General features: G+C 39.1%; 1 protein-coding gene across 18 annotated transcripts in view; it reads right to left on the reverse strand.

Moving 5' to 3' along the window:
* ARPP21 (cAMP regulated phosphoprotein 21) overlaps positions 1-20,424 on the reverse strand; it is a 153,399-nt gene that overhangs the window by 59,866 nt on the left and 73,109 nt on the right. For 10 of the 18 annotated variants that reach the window (XM_032360448.1, XM_032359848.1, XM_032360236.1 and 7 more), the window contains 4 exons: positions 17,847-17,884; positions 15,966-16,025; positions 11,678-11,910; positions 4,419-4,649 (listed from right to left, as the gene is read on the reverse strand). In XM_032360448.1, the coding sequence (XP_032216339.1) occupies positions 4,419-4,649; positions 11,678-11,910; positions 15,966-16,025; positions 17,847-17,884 (562 nt within the window). The remainder of the gene's footprint in view (positions 1-4,418; positions 4,650-11,677; positions 11,911-15,965; positions 16,026-17,846; positions 17,885-20,424) is intronic. The other 8 variants (XM_032359984.1, XM_032360513.1, XM_032360305.1 and 5 more) reach the window with 4 other exon arrangements.

A 20,424-nucleotide genomic window follows, 5' to 3' on the forward strand; every position in this document is an offset into this window, starting at 1 on the left:
CCTTAGGTGGAATACTTCCCCACTCTCCACATCAGCATGAATAATGTGCAGTAGATATTATTTTCTAAAGGTTTTATTTATTTGAGAGAGAGAGAGAGAGAGAGAGAGAGAGAGCAGGAGGAGCAGAGGGAGGGGGGAGTCTTAAGTAGACTCCCCGCTAAGGGCAAAGCCCGATGTGTGGTTTGATCTTAGGACCCTGAGATCACAACTTGAGCAGAAACCAAGAGTTGGATGCTTAAGGTACTGTACCACCCAGGCATCTCATGCAGTGGATATTTCTGCACCATTATATAATTACTGAGCCCTGCAAGAGGACTAAGACTTGGTTATCCATTCTGAGGATGCAAAACAAAATCAAAACCGAAAAACCTGAGTCTGATCCCTTCCCACAAAGAGCTTATGAATACGCCTATAATGAGGAAATGAACCCCAGGGTAATTCAAATTAAAAGCAAAGTAATCAAATGCTCTTGGTCTCTAACACCAAAACATTTCTGCCATGAACTTGGCAGAAGGGAATTTATTTAAAGAGATAGAGCAAGAAGAAATAGAGGTTTTCCTTTCCTTGTGCTCGGAAGGTGATCAGTGAAATCACAAGGGCACGCTGATTATGGACAGATGAAGGTTAATGCAGATCTCACAAAGACACGTTGACAGACACATCACACACAAAAACTTTATGGCACATTTAAGAAGGAGGTAGAAGTGGTGTGGATAAATAGGTGCTGGTAAGCCCATGGGAAATACCAAGTGTAGTGTTAGGAGAACCCATCAGGAACATTTGAAAGAGATGAGCCCTAAAAAAGCTGCTCAGAGCAAAGTCCCAGCCGATGGCATGCCCTTACATCACACACTCGTGAATGTGCGCCAGATGAAGGCAAAGCAAAATGGCAAAACAACAGATAGGTGGATTAATGAGTACTTGGGGGATGTTCATGCCTATTGGCATCTCTGGATAGCTCTGAATTGAAAGAAAATAGCCAAACAAAGATGAACTTTCTGCTAAAAATTTCCAAAACGAGACTAAGTCCAAGACAGCAGGAAGAAGATCAAACTCAAGTGTCAAACCCAGGCTTGCCTTGTGAGGATGAGAACATTATACGGGGATAACTTTGAGCTCTCTGCAGTGGCTCACTCCTCCAGACGCCTGAAGAGCAAAGAAAGAATAGGCCAGAGGTCCTGAGTTAGAAATAGACCGGCGGAGAGCTGAGTCTAAGGCTAGATGAAATAAAATGTTGTGATTGCATTTGGGGAACTGGGGGAATATATGTGGATGGGTTGGTTTCAGGATGCCAAATATTTGGTGCTTAGGGAGAGCCAAGTCAATTGTGCTGACAAAGGAAGTTTCATTTTGTTTCATTTGGTAGATAGACATGACCGGCAGGCACCTTGGTATTCTCAACTTATTGCTTGTCTTCTGCTTGCTTAAGACAGATACTTTATGAAAAAACAGACAAAAAACAGAATCAGACCTATAAATACAGAGAACAAACTGGTGATTGCCAGAGGGAAGGGGGATGAAGAGATGGGCAAAATGGGAGAAGAAGAATGGGAGGCACAGTCTTCCAGCTACGGAATGAATAAGTCATGGGAATAAAAGACACAGCAAAGGGAATATAGTCAATGACACTATATCAGCACTGTATGGTGACAGATGGCAGCTACACTGTGGTGAGCAGAGTGTAACACACGGAGAAGTTGAATCACTATGTTGCATACGTAAAACTAATGTAACATTGTGTATCAACTGTACTCAAATTAAAAAAAAAAATGAAAAGGCAGGTATTTTATCATAGTTTCAGACCTGGACCACATTATCAAATATGTTAGATTAAAACAAACAAACAAACAAACAAACAAAAAAACCCACCAAAACTGTTCTATTATGCACATCAACATATAATGAGTAGTAGATACTATTTCAGTACTCTGTAATTACTGAGCACAGTGTCTAAGACTACTTTGTTATCCACTCGAGTGTAATTAGCCAAGGATGGCTCCTTCCCACAACGATCTCATAAATGAGCTGGTAACAGGGAAATGAATCCAAGGGCTATTCACACAAGAAGGAGAGTAGTCATATGCTGTTGGATCCTAACACCAAAGAATTTCTACCACATATTTAGGGAAGGGGAGAGGTGTGGATTTCAGGAGTTCACAGCCATGACAGAGAAAGATGGGTTCCAGTCCAAAGGTGGCAAATTTCTAGTTTCAGTAGTAGAGTCATAAGAGATTAGATAGATAGATGGATGGATAGATGGATGGATAGATAGACAGACAGACATGCTCACATGCACACCATAGATAGACAGATACACATATATGCATACATGATAAATGATGGGATCTTACACACATACACCCACACACATAGTTTCCTTTTACAAAAATAAACATATTCTAGGAAAGAAGAAACATCACTCACCTTCCATCCCACCACTCAACCATGGTATAGAATACATCAATGTATTTTCCTTTTGGTCTTGGGATATTTTAATGGCAGGCATTTGTCAGATCACAGAAGTGTGTACAGAGAAGCTGCCCGACAGTGTTATTAGACCCTTTCCCTCAGTTCGGATCCTTTTTCAAAGGAGATATTTTGATAACAGCTCTAAATGACTGGATCCAATGAATAAGAATTGGGACTTGGCACCAGAAAGCACTTTCTTTCTTTTTCTACAACTGAGATTACACATGATAATATACACATAACACATGCACAACCATTATATCATTACAAATAATATTTCTTCATTATACCCTAAAAAATACTCTGCTGAGCTTTTTTGAAACACAGCAATTTTGATTAAAACAAATGACTCAAAACTAATGCCTGTGTGTGCTCTTGTCTGCAAACTCTCCGTCTCAATTAAAAATGAAGGGATTTAAGCCAACGGAGTCAGACCATACTTTGATCAGTGCCCAGAGTAATGACTGTAATCCTGGTTTTCTTTTAATTTCCTTTTAGTGCTTACAATGATCCAAATAAAATAAAAGCAATCTAATATTCTCCTTAGAAGTATCTATTCTGAAAGCTTTCAGATGGTTTTCAATAAAATGATTATGCCTTCTTTTCCCTCAAGCTTATGGCATTTTCAAAATGTCTCAATCAAACACCATGCCTTGAGATTGTGCCATATGTTTTCATGAAAATGTGGCAATTATTCAAGTAACTATTTTACTATCATTCTCATGTTTCTCTGAATTTCCTAATTACTAGTAGTGCTATATATGTGAAAAGATTCAGTCAGATTGCTTTTATGAGATTCTCATTCACTTTTCCTTTCTAAGTTTAGCTAATCACGGAAATACTCTGGAATCATCGAAACCAAACTCAGACATATTCAGAGACAATTCAAAAAAATTTTTTTTTTCCAATGACTTATAAAAGCTTCCAAAGAGGCGACTGGTCAATGTCAAGCTTTCTATCCCAGGACTTCCCAGCCATGGCACTACTGATATTTTAGGCTGGATAATTCTCTGTTGGAAGGGGCTGTCCCATGCATTGTTAAATGTTTAGCAGCATCTCTGAGCTCTAACTTCTTAGATGCCAGTAGCAGCCCCTTTCTCCCTCAGTCATAATAATCAAAATGTTGGTAGATATTGAGAAATGGCCTTGAAGGCTTGGGCATAATTGCCCCTGGTTAAAAAGTTTCCCCCATGAGGCACATGCTTGTTAGTCTATTTGCCCAATGCTCTGGGTTCTTCGGAATCAGTGTAGCAATTAACTGACCACTAGAGAATTTAAAAAGTAAAGAACCATTGATCATGGGGGGGAAAATGATCATCATGAAGTTACCAATTTTCCAAACCTCACCAAAACCAGTCTAGTTGTAGGATCACTAACATGCATAAGAATTAGCTCCCTATGTCCTCTTTTTCACTGCTATTCCGTATTCCCCAGGGGTGGGACTGTGTGAAGTTCTAATACAAGAGCACAACTTCTAGAGGTAAGAATCTGCTGTGTGTCCCAACTGATATCTCAAGTTCATGAAGTATTTTGGATGCAAAAACACTTTTGACATATTAAGAGGCTATCCTGATATTTAGTCTGTGAAACACAATATTCTGCGAAATACAACACAGTTATTTCCCAGATCATCATTTTATGGTTACTGATCTTAGCTCCCAGGAATACCTGAGACACACTATGGTCAACACAAAAGGGACAGAGGGAAAAGTGGATATTTCTGGGAAGAATCTGTATTTATAACCACGTATCAATACTGATATCAATATGCAGAAAGAGATTACAACTATAGATCTGCTCTTCTTAAACTAAGACCCTACCCAGTGGTTTATGCACATAACTCTTCCGCTCAGGAATTTTAAGAAAACTTGCTGAAAAATTTATAAGCGCAAACACAAAAACAAAACTCTGATCTTGAGTCCCCGCCATAGCAGCGGTAAGGAACTAACCTGTATGCGGATTGAGAAGGATGCTTCCCGGTGGGATGCCTGTCGCAGCCTCGAGGGGAAGGAGGATGTAGCTGGTGCTGGGGGCTGGCTGGCCCCCTGCTCCACTCTCAGGATAGGGCAAACAGCTGGGAGAGCCAGTGGCCACGCCCGCAGCCAGGGGCGCACTCTGCAGGGGTGCGTGGGTGCGGGGCAGAGACCCCGAGGAGCCTGTGCTGCTGTTAGACTCGGAGCCTGCCACAGAGAAAAGGATCAGAAAATCATCCAACACAGACAGCTCCGGATCTAAATGCTTAGTTTACATAATCCATCCTTAAAGCATGCAGTGAGTGCCACAGGACTAGAGCAACATTTGGGGCTCACATTTTATTGAGATATCTGCTACCTATTTTTCAAATGTGTCGATTTCCTAGGAAAAGAGAAGTTAAGAATGAGCACTTTCTTTCATCCTCTCACAAGCCCCTAGGGTAGTACATCCGTAAACGGTTCCCTAAAGCTGTGGACTCCAAGCCTGGAGAAGTTTGTCATCCTGAGTAATTAAAGCCAGAGGGCTGTCTTACTGGAGTTAGGAGAAAATGCCAGATGGATATTAAAATGATGGCAGTTTAAGAAGGAGTCCTAGAATGTGCTGATCATGCCCTTGAGTCTAAGGAACATCCATAAAGCTTCATTTTGAAGGAGGATGGCCAGAAATAATCTTTTCCCCTCTAGATGTGAGTAGAAGAACTGGAACACTCCTACTGAGAGTCCTTAAGGTGTGTATTTCACTTAGTGACAGAAATCTTACTAATAGGCCCAAGGGGCAAGCCAAGAAGGGCTTGGCCTTCATGAGAACACCAGATCATCCTTTAGATGGCACAGGAGGGTAAAATCATGGAGAGATTTGTGGACTGTGTGTTTTGCAAATTTGAAGGTAACTGGATTCCAAGGTGGACTTTAACCCAACCGTCTCCTTCCCCTCCACTGCTATATCCCACATCTATTAGGCACCACCTGCCCTTCACCAGAGCCAGAGACACGGAGCTCTAGTTCCCTTGACCATCACTGTTCTGGGCACTGAATATTAACCAGAACATTGGGGACAAAATGCAACAAGCCCCATTTCTATATCAGTGAATTCTAACTAGCAGATGATTTGAATGATATCATAGGTTGTGAGAACATAGTACAGGGAATTTAAAAAAATTACTTCTTAGCCCACAACTATCAATTTATGTCCTTAAAAATGAATTCCTCTGGGTGGTTAAAGGGAAACCTTATATAAGGAAGAGTTAACATTGTTTCAAGATTTTAAAATGTGCCCTTGAGTTAAACTGGAAACCTCTAAAAAATAAGTGATAGGCATACAGCATGTAATCGGGGAGAAGAAAGGCCATCAGAGAGAGTTTAGAGGAGGACATTGTTTTCAAGAGGGAAGGCAGTGATATTTATTGAGCACTTCGTATGTGTGAGCCCCTGGGCTCACTGGAATAATAAGTACTGTTACTGGCTGTGTAGATAGGGAAGCTGAAGGATAGAGAAGTTCAATGCCTAAAGTCGACTCATAAAGCCAATGATAGAGCAGAGTGTGGTCTAGGCAGACTGATCTAGCTTGACCTGGGACTCAACACTGCCTCCTAAAAGTAAGTGTATGCATATGCCAGGGTCTGCCACCAGTCATTTGGGGGATCTTCTCTTCTTTCCCCCACGACTTGATTATTAATAATGATAAAGTTATAGGTTAATTCAGGATGCACCATCTAACTGGTTTCAAATGCTGATGGATTCTGAGTAATGTATGGGGAAAAATAAAGACCCTAAAAGGAGATCTGAACATGCCAAAAGGAGTTTTGAGAGGGCATCGTTGGCATGGTGCCCAGGACATTGCAGCCCCAGAGCAAACCATGGGGTGTGTTTGTAAACTTACCCCATGGGATCTCATGCTACAGTCCAAATTTCACACTACTGCAGAGGGAACAACAGCAAGGGTAATAAGCAGTAACAAAACCTCCTGCCCCCAGACACTGAAGCTCATACAAAATAGGTTCAGCCCACCTCCAGGCAGAAGGGTCAGACAGCGGGAAAGGGTTGGGGTGAAGGAGACATGTCCTAAGGAACCTGAGGTGTAGCTGGGGCTGGCAAGAGGAGGGGGGTCAGGAGAGGGGATGGGTGCACACAGCTTCTGTGTTATAAGAAAATCCAGAGTGCTCTTCCTTTTTGGCTTTCAGAAGATGGCTATTAGTTACTGATGTACAATATCATGTCCTTCTAGCAACAGGAGAAAAGCAGCACCTTCAACAGAAACAATGAGAGGGCAGGGCAAAGACAACGTAAAGGATTAGAACTGTTCAAAAATATAAAAAAAAAATGAAATTGATATTTACTGCTTTGGGTGCTGAGAGTTAAATTGTGTCCAGTCTCCTTTTCTCATGGACTTGAATGCTAACAATGGCAAATATTTAAGCAGTATGTCTACATGACAAGCGCTGTGCTAATCACTATGTGAATTACCTAGTCTCATTTTCACAGTAACCTCATTTTGAAAATGAGAACTGATGTTAAGTAAATTTCCCGAGCATAATTCATGTGTGGCAGAGTCTGCGTTCAGGACCACGTGGACCATGCCTCACTTCCAGAGTCACGTAGGGCCTGGGCCCCAAGCAGGACAGTGCCTAGGTTCTAAGAGATACAGCACAGGAAGTCAATGCTGCCCACAATGAGATGCTCAGAAGTGGAAGCTGGACCCTGAGGGGCAGTCGGCAGAAGGTGTAGGGACAACACATCAAGGTGACTGATGGGGGACTTTGGTGAAAACTCGAGAGAGAGACAGGAAAAGGAAGAGGGAAAAATGGAGGGGGGATGTTGTATAAAACATCATATGACAAAGTAAAATGGAAAACTGACAGCAGAGAGGAAGGGTGCGGGAAGATGCCACTGACTAGCTGTGTTTTTTTCAAGAAGTGACTACTTCATCATCATCATCTTCTTCTTCTTTTTTAGATTTCTTTATTTATTTGAGAGGGAGAGAGAGAATAAGAGAGAGAGAGAGAGACTGTAGAGAGGAGAAGCAGAGGGAGAGAGAAACTCAAGCAGACTGTGTTGAGCCCAGAGCCCAACGTGGGGCTCAATCTCATGATCCTAAGATCACGATCTGAACCCAAACCAAGAACTGGATGCTTAATCGACTGCACCACACAGACACCCCTGAAATAACTACTTGTTTAGACCTTAGTATCCTCTTTTGTAAAATATAAGTCACCAGAATGGTGAGTAGCTATGAGGATGGTAGCCTTAAACTTCCTCTCCAACTTGAACAACATTTAGACTGGTTTCTTCCAGAGGATCATTCCTCTACCTCCTTTTTCTTAGAGCATTTCTGCCCTTTATGGTGTCAACATTTCATTAGCCGAGTAACTCTTTTACAACCCAGGTATGTCTTTGTTGAGGACTCAGGAGTATCTCTTTGAAATGTAATAATCAAGAGAACTGGTGCCCTTGTCTGCCAGTTTCTGTGGGAGAGGAGTAAGAAGATTGACTGTGATAAGAACCAATCAGCAAAGATGACTTAGTTGGATTCACCAGTTACTTGTCTACCTTTCCCCAGTGTTTTTCCAGTAGTTCACGGCAGCCCTTTAAGCTCCCCTGCAGTTCCTTAGCTCAGGGTTGAGTTCAGTCTTTCTCCCGTATTGTAATAGTCTTGGCCCTTATTGCAATAGTTATGAATAGAACCTTCCTTGTTTGTTTATCTTGTCCGATATAATTCTTCTTTTATAAGGACCATGAACCATAAGTATTTTTCCCTGAATTAATAATTCAACAAAATATTTCCAGATTCAGGGGTCAGAAAATTCAATAGAATGACCTAAAGCTTCTGAAATTACAAGGAGAGAGAGAACATCCAGGCTGCATTAGTGCTATAATGAAAATAAACACCAAGAAGAGGAAGTGATAGAGAGATGAGGTGGCTTGCATTGGCTCCCAAAATACTCTGGATGGAAGGTAGACAAGAAGGTGACAACAACAAGAATATGCTTGGGTCCTGAAAACAAAATACCACACCAGGTAAAATTACTAAAACAAAACACAAGGATATCTGATTTCCTCAGAGCAATTGTTCTCGAAGCATGGTTTGAAAACAAGCAACCCATGCTGCTTCCTATGCCGCTACCGTCGAGAAACCCTGCTCTGGAGATCAAGAGAGAGGACGGCAGGACAGCAATGTCCTTTGACCAGGGTGGAAAGAAAGAGATGTCATACTCATTTCCCAACCTCATAGCTACCACCAAGAAGCAGCAGAGGTTACAGTGCAAGCACCATTCCTGTCCTTCCACGAGGAGAATGTCAAGACAAAATGACATCATCTACCTCTGGAGCTGTGTGCTGGACATCCCTAAGCTCGGTGTCAGGGATACGTCAAGAGAAAGACAACCCAGGCCTTCAGAGCAAGTCTGAAGAGGTTCAGACTTCAGAAATAAGCTTCTTCCAAAATGTAGGAAAGCATGTTCCCACCTGGAGAAAGTCTCATCATTATCTATTTAAAGCTCAAACCTATGTAATTAGAGGAGGAGAAGCGAAACTTAAATGTCACAACTCCAGGCTTGGTTTCTGAAAGGTCAAAAAAAAAAAAAAAAAAGTTTGCAATTCCACTGCGAATAGTGAGGTAAAAAATTGAAAACTTGTGCTGTTCTGAAGCTCCATGACAGCAAAACTGACAGCTTTGCTTCATAAAACCATCTTGGGAAATTGTAAGCTTGTTTTGACATTCTATCTTGATCGCCTTTAATTTTTTTTTTTTCCTTTCCGTTCCTGCACCTTGACAAGCTTTCAAAAGGAGACACTTAGATTAAAAGGCGAAAAAAATGTCTGAAGCACTTACAATTTCTAATCATTCTTCAAAGAACATGGCATTTTAGCATTCTTGAAGTGTTTTAAATGTTTCCAAAGAGCTTTTCTTCGGAAGTGATTGGGGGGTTGGTGTATGGAGAATGACGATTAATTTAAAAATCTTAAGTGCTCTTTTGGTGTGCTGGAATTTTTAAGTACACCATTTAAGGTCCTTGGTTTCTGCATTTTAAGGAGATTTAAAACTATTTAACCTTTCTTAGTTTACAAGAGCTCAAGTGCACCACAGTGGGTTTTCTTGACTTCAGTTGCTGCAATAGTGGGATAGAAGAGCAATTAATTAGAATAAGACATCAAGAATTCACCAATTGGTGATACAACAGAAGGCAGAAGGCAGTGTGAGCCCACCTGAATCTTTCCAAGGAGCAGGAAATGTGTATATATGTAGGAGTGGTTGTGACTAAATGCTATTAATTTTCTGCCTGTGTAGGAAAACACGAGATAATTTCTTAGGAGCATTTTCAACAACATAATTACGTTAAACCATTAGCATAATGAGTCTAGATTTCACAAAAAGTGCCCCCTCGCGTGAGTGTGAAGCTTGGATAGGAAAGTATTCACAATAAGGACAACCCATGTCTAATCTCTGGTTGGTGTTGGCCATTCGCCATCCCCCTCTCTCCCTGCCCTGCACCCCCAGGTCTGTGAATGCATCCCCAGTGTGTCTGACACCCAGGGCATGTCTCCGAATCACAGCTCTCAACACTCACATTAACTCCAAACTTCTGAGGCAAAATCAAAATCAAACAGAAACATGACAAACTATCACCCCAAAATGAAGCTCACGGAGAACTACTGAATGGTCATCTGCCACCTTCCGGGGATTCTAAAAGATATTTTGAACATCTGAACATAATTTAAAAACAAGGGTGAGGGAGTTGAAGACAGAGGAGCTAGAGATGCAAGACCACGATGGAGAGTTTTGGGACTCATATGAACCCCCTGTATTGCCTCCATCAGTTTAAAGTTTTTTCTACGTCATGGTTCTCATTAGCTCTCACCTCCCAAAGACCATCCATGCAAACCTGAACTACTTATCTCAAAAGATCACTATTCACTTAGAAGAAAACACAAGATTAAAAAAAGAGATGCCTGCAGCTGGCTACTTGGAACTCTACACCTTCCTGAGGCTCACTTTCCTTATCTGTAAAGCAGGGATGGAAGCATTAAGAGCAGTAATAAAAAGAAACATGAACTTGTGTTTATTGAGGGCTTTTAACTGCCAGGTATTTTTCTAATTGCTTTGTGTACATTAACTCTTTAATTCTTCAAACAACCTTGCAATATGGGGACTACAATTATTCCCATTTCTCAGAGGAGGAAACCAAGACTTGCAAACAGGTTAGATAACTTGCCCACAATCATATTAACAGAGCGTTTAAGTAGCAGCCCAAACTATTAATATTATAAATACCTTAGAGTGTGGTTTTAAGAAACTGATCATAGTCGTAAATCAAAAATAATAGCTAGGTTTGTTAACTAGTTACCATGTGCAGGTGGCTTGGTAACCATTTGTATATAAATAATTGAACTTTAACATACACTAGTTTAAAAAAATACAATCGTTTGCTGGGGTGGGAGTGTGGGGAGATAACATCATATTCTACTATAACTTATGTTTCATGGTGTGAAAGCTGAAATGACATGGGGTCACTTATGTCAAGAGGGTTTCAAATGGAGTCAGGAGACAATTAAGGAGATGGGTATTTGACACATCCTCACCTGCAGAACCATGAACTTTTGAACTGGGCCAGACTGCAAATATGGCAAGGACTCAGCTCAAACACCTGCAACCTGGTACACTTAAGGGAAGGCTTAGTGATAGCCTTTGAAACCAGTTATAGTCAATCAAGATCAGCATTGTGCCACCAATACCAATCAAAAATCCTTTGTAAACGATGTATACAAGCATTCCCTTTTTGCTTTAAAGACCCATGACTTTTTTTTTTTAAATGTTCAATTAGCCACTGCATAGTATATCATTAGTTTTTGGAATAGTGTTCAACGATTCATTAGTTATGTATAAAACCCAGTGCTCATCACAACACGTGTCCTCCTTCATACCTGACTTTTGCTCCCAAGTGGGACACTATTTGGGTTGCTATCCATATCTCAATGCTTTGATCCTGAATAAATGCTTTTGCTCAATTATTGCCTCCTGACAATTTTAGGTTGACAACATAGTAAGGAAAGTGAAGATTCAAGAGGTTGGTAATTTGAAGAGACAGGGTTGATATTTTCATTGCACCTTCTGACTTCCCAGGTATCCCAGCAATTAATATCATCATCATTAATTTACTGGAAGCCAGAGGGAATAATCACTGTACGGGTTGGGTGGAACCTAAGAAACACAACAGGACATAAACCCATTCAGTACTAACTACCTGCTTTGGACAGCTTCCCGGTACTCCTGGTACTGGATGTGCTGTCACCCCGGGTCAGCACCGTGATGCCCCCAAAACTGGACGTCTTGGTCATGGTGGGCTTGAGATTGCGGTTGGAGCTATCTGAGTCTGTGCTGCTCCAGGCCCTCTGGTGGTCCGACCACTTGAGCTCATTCTCTGAGCTGCTCTGTCGACTCCCGGATGTTCTCCCTGAGCCATCCCTGTTGCCCCTGGAGCACAGCCATAGGAAAGATGCACAGGGACAGTGTTACATTCCACGAGTGGTGTGCACACAGAATGGGACCTTTCTCAGAAGAGCCGTCTACACAAGACCCTTCTTGCAACCCTTTCCATTAAGCCTGTTGCCTCACAAACAGTGTCACAGATAGCTCGTTGATGGGCAGACAGATAACATACCACACATAATGTGCATGTTTACAAACAGAAAAACCAAACCTAGAAATGTCACACTACCCCTCTGCCAGTGAAGGAGAAACAAGTAGAAAAAACATGGTATAAAACATAGTTGATAACTTCTCTTGTGGAGGAGAAAAGAGGATAGATTCTCCCAGCCCAAGTCAACAGTGAATCGAGGTTTGGGAACCAGTATGATCTTGAATGATTCTAAAGCGACTCCCACTGAATACAGGTTTTGTCTGTCCCTTTAGCATTAAATAATGGACCATGGGAAAACGCGCAAAGAGTCAGCGAAACCATTTATTATTTTCTAACTTGATGAGATGTCTATCTGAATCCATTAAGGTTTTGACAGCACAGAAATTACTCTGTTGACCTAGGGTGAGAGTTTTGCCTAGTGAGTTTAACCTTCATGGGCAGAGGAAAGCGTCTTTTAGTGCTTTTCACATAGAAAAACTTGTGATAATAACAACACCAGTATAAACACTACACTGACATGAAACTTTCCAAGGGGATCAATGGAAATAACAAAACTCCATAGGTGAAAGAACATGTTGGTTCTAAATCCAAATTGAAAAAGTGAATGTATGGGAAGAGATCCAATAGACAGACGTGATTTCTGAAGACTCCAGAATATCTCTAAGTAGGACACAAAATCACACGTGTTTTATAAAGAAAGTTGATGAAATTTGCATTTTCATTGGTTTCCAATCTGCTTAAAGAGGAACTTAGTGAATATTTTCAAAGCTTTTCCTGCAAGTTGGAAATAAGACATGATTAAAATACTCTAAGATTCTCATGGATTATCAGTAAGTAAAGGGGACGTAAATAGTTGGCAATAGTTACAACCCCTAATTTCATTATCACAAAGCAACGTGACATGTTTAAGCGTTGATCCTAATCTCACAGATGTGGTCAGTGGCTTTGTTAATAGATATTCTTCTAAAGAAAATGATAGGACCACGAAGATGTGAGGAGTGTGTGCATCTGATTGAAACTCACCAACCAAATTGCAGAAGGCACACAAAATTTTTTGCATTTGTTTCCATTTTACCTAATAAACTTCTCTTTTGTTCTATGAGAACTTGAGAAGCTAAACAGATTCAAGAGATAATAAAAATGAAATGGCTCCTCTGTGATAGGAACTTTGTAAAAATGAAGGGAGGACAGAAAACTCACAAAACAAAAAGCACTCAGCGCCCTGCTGTCTTGCATCAATGTGTTTTTGTTTTTTATTTGTTTGTTTGTTTGTTTTTTGTTTTTTACATTCTGTTAGCACCTCAGGGATGGCTAAGATTAGAAGGAGGATCCAAAAACAGATCAGATTGTGAGTAGAAAGTATCACACACTCACTGATGGTCAGGTGGCTTGAGTTCTTAAAACCCTTTGAAATTCAAGAAAGCCAGAGGAGATGGGGTGGATGGGAAAAAACCAGCTTCTTTGAGGGTGCTCCTGCTCCATTCTTGATTGTTTTCCTTTCAAGTTCCAAATTGAACTTTATTCACATTTAATTCTGATTAATTTGACCTATCTTTGCCAAAGCCTGGCAAAATCATTATTTAGCAACTGTGAAGGCACCAGGGATGTGACAATAGTCTCACTTGGAACTAATCTGGAATACTGCATATAGGAAAAAATTTAGGGTAGTCCTTAACCTCGATATACAGGATGCCTCAGAAGGAAGCTCTCCATATGCAGGTTGATGATCATGAGCTCTGCTTGGTTTTCCCTTTCCCCATAGGTTTCCATCTCCCTAGCACCTCCATGAAAGGAAAGGCCAGTGTGGCTGAGCCCATCTGCAAAGGAGTGTCTGCCACTTTTCCTGGGTGCAAACTATTGTCTTGGAGTTTGCAGGCTTTACTCTGGCATTGGATAACTCCTCTAGACTTGTGCTACACCCTTGGCCAATAAGGCAATCTAAGGTTTCCTTAACTTCTTCTACCACTACTCTCTACCATTTCAAATCAATATCCCAAAGTCAAGAGCTGTCAAAATCCCCAAAAGAGGGAACTTTAGTCGCTGCTTTAGTCTTAGCATTAATGAGATTCATAAAAATGCATCTAATACTGATTTAGGGATCTCTATTTATACACTGAAACAATATTTTATAATTCTAGCTACTGATTAGTTGCCTTAGCACTGGCAAAGTGAGGTCCAGAACCGAATTTCATATCTATTTGGGTGTAGAATCATAGACCTCATAGACAAACATAACCACAAGTGCCTTCCTGTCCATTCTAAACCCAGTCTTGGTCCCTTCCTACTGGAATCCAAAAAGACAATGGAAATAAGGTGTCTGGTCATCAAGAGGAGTTGGTCCTTGTGTATAATGAGAATTTGATTCCAGAACAGGAATAGAACAGAACTTTGGGTTCTGTTTCGGTGCTGATTAATATAACTAACAACATTTATTTTCCTTCATGTCTGCACTTTTTTTTTTTTTTTTGCCAAGTTATATATGATGTATACTTTGAGTTGCTTTAAGTATTGTATAGATGTCCTTTGTGCTAAGTCATCTTCCTGAGTTTCTGTGCCTGATGACTTGGTGGGTGATGGCACTCATATTTGGAGTGACTGATCTGAGCGGATCCTAGCTCTGGCTAGGGGCCAGATTTGGGGCTATGTAAAACCGATTGGCCTAACGGGGAAGAATCCACATTTCATAAATTTATTGGCTTAAACAAGCCAGATTGTGGTGTGAGTACATGAGTACTGGTAAATTCTTCTTGTTCTTTTCTCAATTTTCAAGGGGGACAATGCAGAGTTACTTTTTTAATGTAAAGTGTGATAATAAATGGTCTATTGATACAAGGGGAAAGCATTAGACTATGTAGTTCAACCTAGAAATGTGAAAGACATTTTTAAAAAACCTTTTTAGTTCTGCCAAAGTGTAAAGGGAACAAATTAATCCAACTGTTCTAATTATGAGATCTTAAGTTCACATTTACTACAAAAAGATACTTTCTGAGCAACAATCCATTTACTTTCCTTGGTCTTTTTTTAATTCTAGGTGGGCAAAATGTTTTGTTTGTTTGTAAATGAGTAAGTTTTCTCTCTCCTACAACAGAGATGAATCCTAATATTCATAAAAGCAATAACATATTAAATATATGCATTACATATTGAGTACCTTCATAGTGCTGTGTATCCTTTTTGCCTATAATGAATATTAGAGATATATTTAATAGGGTAGTGACATGGTTATGGTCCCTCTGCTTTCAAGGATCTTCCAGCTTAGTATAGAACTTAAAATATACAATATTAATATATAATAAACACATATATATCCATTCCCCTTATCTTACACAGATCTTGATTTAAGTAATTCATTATAATTGGAAGCAAATGGCCTATAAGGGCCTGTACCTTCCCTCTGAAATAAAAGCTATGCTTGAAAAACACAATTGAAGTATTATGATGGCCAGTAGTGGCTTTAAAAATCAACTACTCAAATACAGTTATCATTGGTGTCTTTTCCAATATCAGTCATGTATATGTATAATTGCAAACTAGTAGAGGAATTTTAACTTGATGATGTAATTCACCAAAGTTGACTTGGGAATGTTAAATAAGTATGCTGTCAAAGTTAACCTTTTAGGAGAAAACAAAAATAAATGCAAAAAAACCTACCCAAAACAGAAAATCAGAGGAGGAACCTGAAATGATTATGTACCAAGCAGTAATTCCCTGGTCCCATATCTCACATTATCTAACATGGCTTTAACACCAGCTCTGTAACCAGCTTTACAGATATAACCAAACATATTTATTTCCATAAACAGATATTTTACACTAGTACACTTATATTTAACATTGATTCTGCCACATAATCTGAAAACACAGTTTTAAAAAAGTAAACCATACCAACCGAAAGAGCTGTCTTTTCTTATAGGTCTCATTGCATATGTTACTGTCTTCCAAGAGCCTACTGGAAATGAAAAACATGGTTTTTATGATATAAAACCTAATGACACTAAATGCCCTATGCTAAATGGATGTGTACTCTTCTGCAACAGTACCACTCTTGCAAATCAACCCCGTGTACTATGTTTTATGTGCACGATGTTGCATTTTGCAATAATAAATGAATGACAGCATTATTTTTTCCCCTATCCTAGGATTAAGGCACTGATACTAGATAAAAAGGAAAGGAAGAAGAAATAGAATGAATGGAAAAGGAGAAGATAAATCATTTAATAGACAATTAATTAAATATATTAGCTGTGATTTTCTTTCCTTTGGGCAATATTAAAGTTATCTCTTTTGTGGGGATGGGCAGAATGAAATATTGACATTCCAGAAATAGGTATCAAAGAAATGTATTTATTTTTAATGGGAATCTATTCAGTTAGATTTTTGCTTTTTGGAAATATCAAGACTTGTTCATATATGCAATGCATGTTTGTCACCAATTATGGTAAAGATGAATATAATTCAGTTTGAATCTAAGGGACACTTAAAGAGCGTTAGCAGTCTTTTTTTTGCAAAATCCAAGTAAATGAATAAAATTTGGGCATAAGGCAGGGGAAAATTATTGACTGGATGACTAGGGAATAAGGCTTCCTACTAAACTGAATTATAAACACTCACTTCCTCTTTTTAGTTAGGATATAGATCTTTGGAATGCTTCAGCATCATCCCTAGGATGTTAGTGCTCATGGATTCTTAAACTGTAAATAGAGAATATTCACTTAAATCTGTGTGGATTTTTGAGGATGTTTTTGAATGTCTTCTTTAGACACATTTTCTACTTTCATCTATTCTAGAACAGGCTGTTCAATGAGAGGGTTAGCTACTCAAAGATTTCTTACTGCTAATATTAAAGATAGCTTTTTTGCCCCAATCATCTCTAATGCTTGGTTAAAATTTTCTTTAAGTACTGGAATTTAATCAAACAGCCTCCATTTTAATCAGTTTTACAGGGGCACCCATTAAGCCGACACCTGAAATAAAGTTAAGCACCACTTTCTGAAGGGATACCATATTTCCATTCCAACTTGCCCACTCTGATGCACCTTAAATGTGATTAATACAGCTAATGTAGAATTCTTTAATTCCTCTTGAAAAGCTGCAATTAAATCAAGGGAGCATTTGAATATCTATGTCAGTTTAGAAGTATTTCTTTAAGGTATATGTTAAATTTGAAAACCTTTGGCTCATATGCTCAAGACTTTGTATAAGTTGTATAACCCATTCATCACACAACAACTACCCCCCACTAACTCCCAAGTTAGTAAATTTAGATCAGTTTAGATAGATCTCCAAGTTAGACTAATGGGTCGTTTAGAGTGAGAAACTGAAAACAACATTATTCCAATTATAGTTTGCACAACTATAGAAAATTGTGGGGCACGAGAAGTGGCTAATGATACCCGATATACAAATACTATAAACAGCCTCATCCATAAGCCAATGAAATTGCAAGTTCATTTATGCTTTGTAATGCCTGGTAAAGGTAGCAGGAATTAGGCCTCTGGATGGGCCAGAAGTCAAGACTTTTAAATAAGGAAAATGTACAAAAATTATGTTTGGAAGTAACAGAGAAGTATTTCCCCAAATTAAATAGTTTTTAGGCATGCTAAATAACACATACGTGTATGCATATAAGTGTGTGCACATAGATATATGTATTTATTTATACATATATTCAAGCACACACTTATATATGGGATATATACCTATGAGTATACAGGACACACATGACAGACTTTGTTCCTCTACAGACATGAAAAGGCAAATTGCATTTTACCTGTTATCCACAAAAAGGCTTTCCTGGGAGCAAACTGACTGAAAAATAAAAAAAATGCATTGTATCAGATGTTCTGGATGTGCTGAGGGATCCCAAATCCTTGCCTGCTTTTAAAACTACTTTTCCCCTCCAAGAGGAAAAGAATTAAGAGAAATATGCACTATGTTTTGAAAAATGGAAATAAAAAAGGAAAAAAAATGGTTAGAGTTAGACGTGTACACCATTCTCTTTCTCTTTTAGCACACAAGTACTTTTCCAGCAGGACATCTCCAGGTTATGGCTAGATTTAGCCCATTCAGCGTCAAGGTCAGAAAGAGAGAGATGTGAATGAAACTGTCTGAGAATCAGAGAAGCGTGTGACCATCGGATCCTGAGCTAGCTATTTCTTCTGGAGCTGCAGAGATACAGTTCTCAACAGCCAGAGGACTGGTTCAAATCAAGGCAGAGCATGTGCTCTTAGCATGATCTACCTAAGGATGGCAGAGTCATAGAACCACAACCCTACAGTTATTACCTGGCAATGATAGACGCTCTTGACATAAACAGATTGACTGCAAGACTCTTAAAATTAAAGAGATGCCATCAATCAATTTGCAGAGGGCGGGCACACAGAAGTCAAGTGAGAACAAAATGAAGCTAATCAGAAAAAAGAGTAAAACCTATCTAATGTTTTGTTTTGTTTTTCACACAGAAAAACAATGACTCTTCTTAGCTTCCATTCCCCTAGCTATTAATTCCCCACTATCTTGTGTTTAGAACACATATAGGGAAGAGAAAATTCCATTACTATTACAAGCTGGGGAAAGGCAAATCAAATTAAGTTTTAACAAGGAGAAAAAGAGATGTCTAAACAAAATATGGTGAGATGGCCCTCTAACATAGTGACTGTGTTTAGGAATTAACAAAAACCGTTTTCAAAGTACTGAGTTTCTAACCATAAATACACAGGCCATATTATATGTGTAGATTTTATAAATGATGAATAAATGAACTGCTAAATGGTAAATTGAGACCTAACAGGTCCATTTTAAGAGAAAATAAAACCAAAGTAAATAAGGACCTTTCAATATTGAATTTTTAAAAGATTAGCTAATGTAACCGCTACCCAGAGAGGCAAGCAGGATATTGGTTTCTCCATACATTTTGTTGGAGAAATCATTTCCTTCCACTAAACCAAAGGGTTAGCTTCGGGCCTAATGTGTTTTCCTCAGTAATCTGAACGTTTCAGAGGGCATCTCTAGAACCATTTCTATTTTAACCTTTGTGCATTTAATATGCATCCTGAGTATTAAGTGGACAAACATCTTATTTAACAATAACAACAAAAAGCCAATTAAGAAACACCCTTTTCAGAAAGTATCTTCTTTTGACATTTGTATTTATAAATAAATACACTTTATGTACCACTGATATTATTCCTGTGAAGACATCTTTATAGTAAGTGAAATATCCCACTATCTTCATTTCCTTTAGTTTGGTTTTACTCTTGGTTTGAGGCAAGCCATGGAATTAATTGTCTCAGGTGTACGTTATGAGCCCGATACTTTGTTACTGCTCTGCTCTTGTAATTGGAAAGAAGTCAATTATGCTTATAATGTTCTGGCTGGGTTGTGGAATTACTGAAACTCTACTACTTGTTTGGAAGAGTTGATCAAAGACTGACCTCTTCAGACTCATTAATCCAATAGTATTTTGGGGAAAGCTAAGCTGCCATAACTCTCTGAATGAAAAATAAGGGACCTGCAAGTCAAAGATAACTTTCCCAAAAACATATCTCAAGAGTATTTTTCAATTTTTGTGCAAAAGTCCTAAAGATTTATCTCATGATCCTTACAACACAGTTTCATAAATAAAGCAGATATGGTTATGGGTTGTGATTCAATAGTGGGTGAAAATAAACTTTAAAGAAGTTATTAATATAACTTGCAAATTTTAATAGCAGAGAAAGATAAAAGTGTCACAGTAATTAAGTGCAGTATTCAAAGCTGTCAGGTATATGCATTCTCAGATATAAAGTACTCTTTTTTTTCTTTCTTTTAAGGAGAAAATGGTTTTGCCTAATGGGATACAGAATTCTCTCCCATACCCACACCCCAGGTGACATCACATGCCCCTCTCAAGGGTTGTCACAGAAGGTGGATCCCAGTGCATGCTGGGGAGACCATGGATGAACTCCTCCCAGAATCCCTATTTACACATAAATATCTTTCAGAAACCATCCTTCAGGCAAAACACGTCTTTCTCAAATATATTGCTTTAGCAACGTAACCTTGCCAAAGCCAGCAACATTGCATTGAATTAATCATAAAATAAGACGAAATTCTTGTTAAAGGAAACAAGAGTTATAGTTCAAATATTTCTGACTACAAAAATGCACTCATTTTTTATTTGAGAACTAAATTGTTGTGTGCCTTGACTTAATGACAACTTCATTCTCAAATAATAAATGTGCCTTATCTCAGGCTACTGTATTGAGATTATTTTTCTAGAAAATCCCCATATAATCTGCATATTTTGATTGTGGACCTAAGTAAAAAACTACACATGCATGCGCGCGCACACACACACACACACACAC

Source organism: Mustela erminea, chromosome 1 (assembly GCF_009829155.1).
Source record: "Mustela erminea isolate mMusErm1 chromosome 1, mMusErm1.Pri, whole genome shotgun sequence".
In the NCBI taxonomy this organism is placed as follows: Eukaryota; Metazoa; Chordata; class Mammalia; order Carnivora; family Mustelidae; genus Mustela; species Mustela erminea.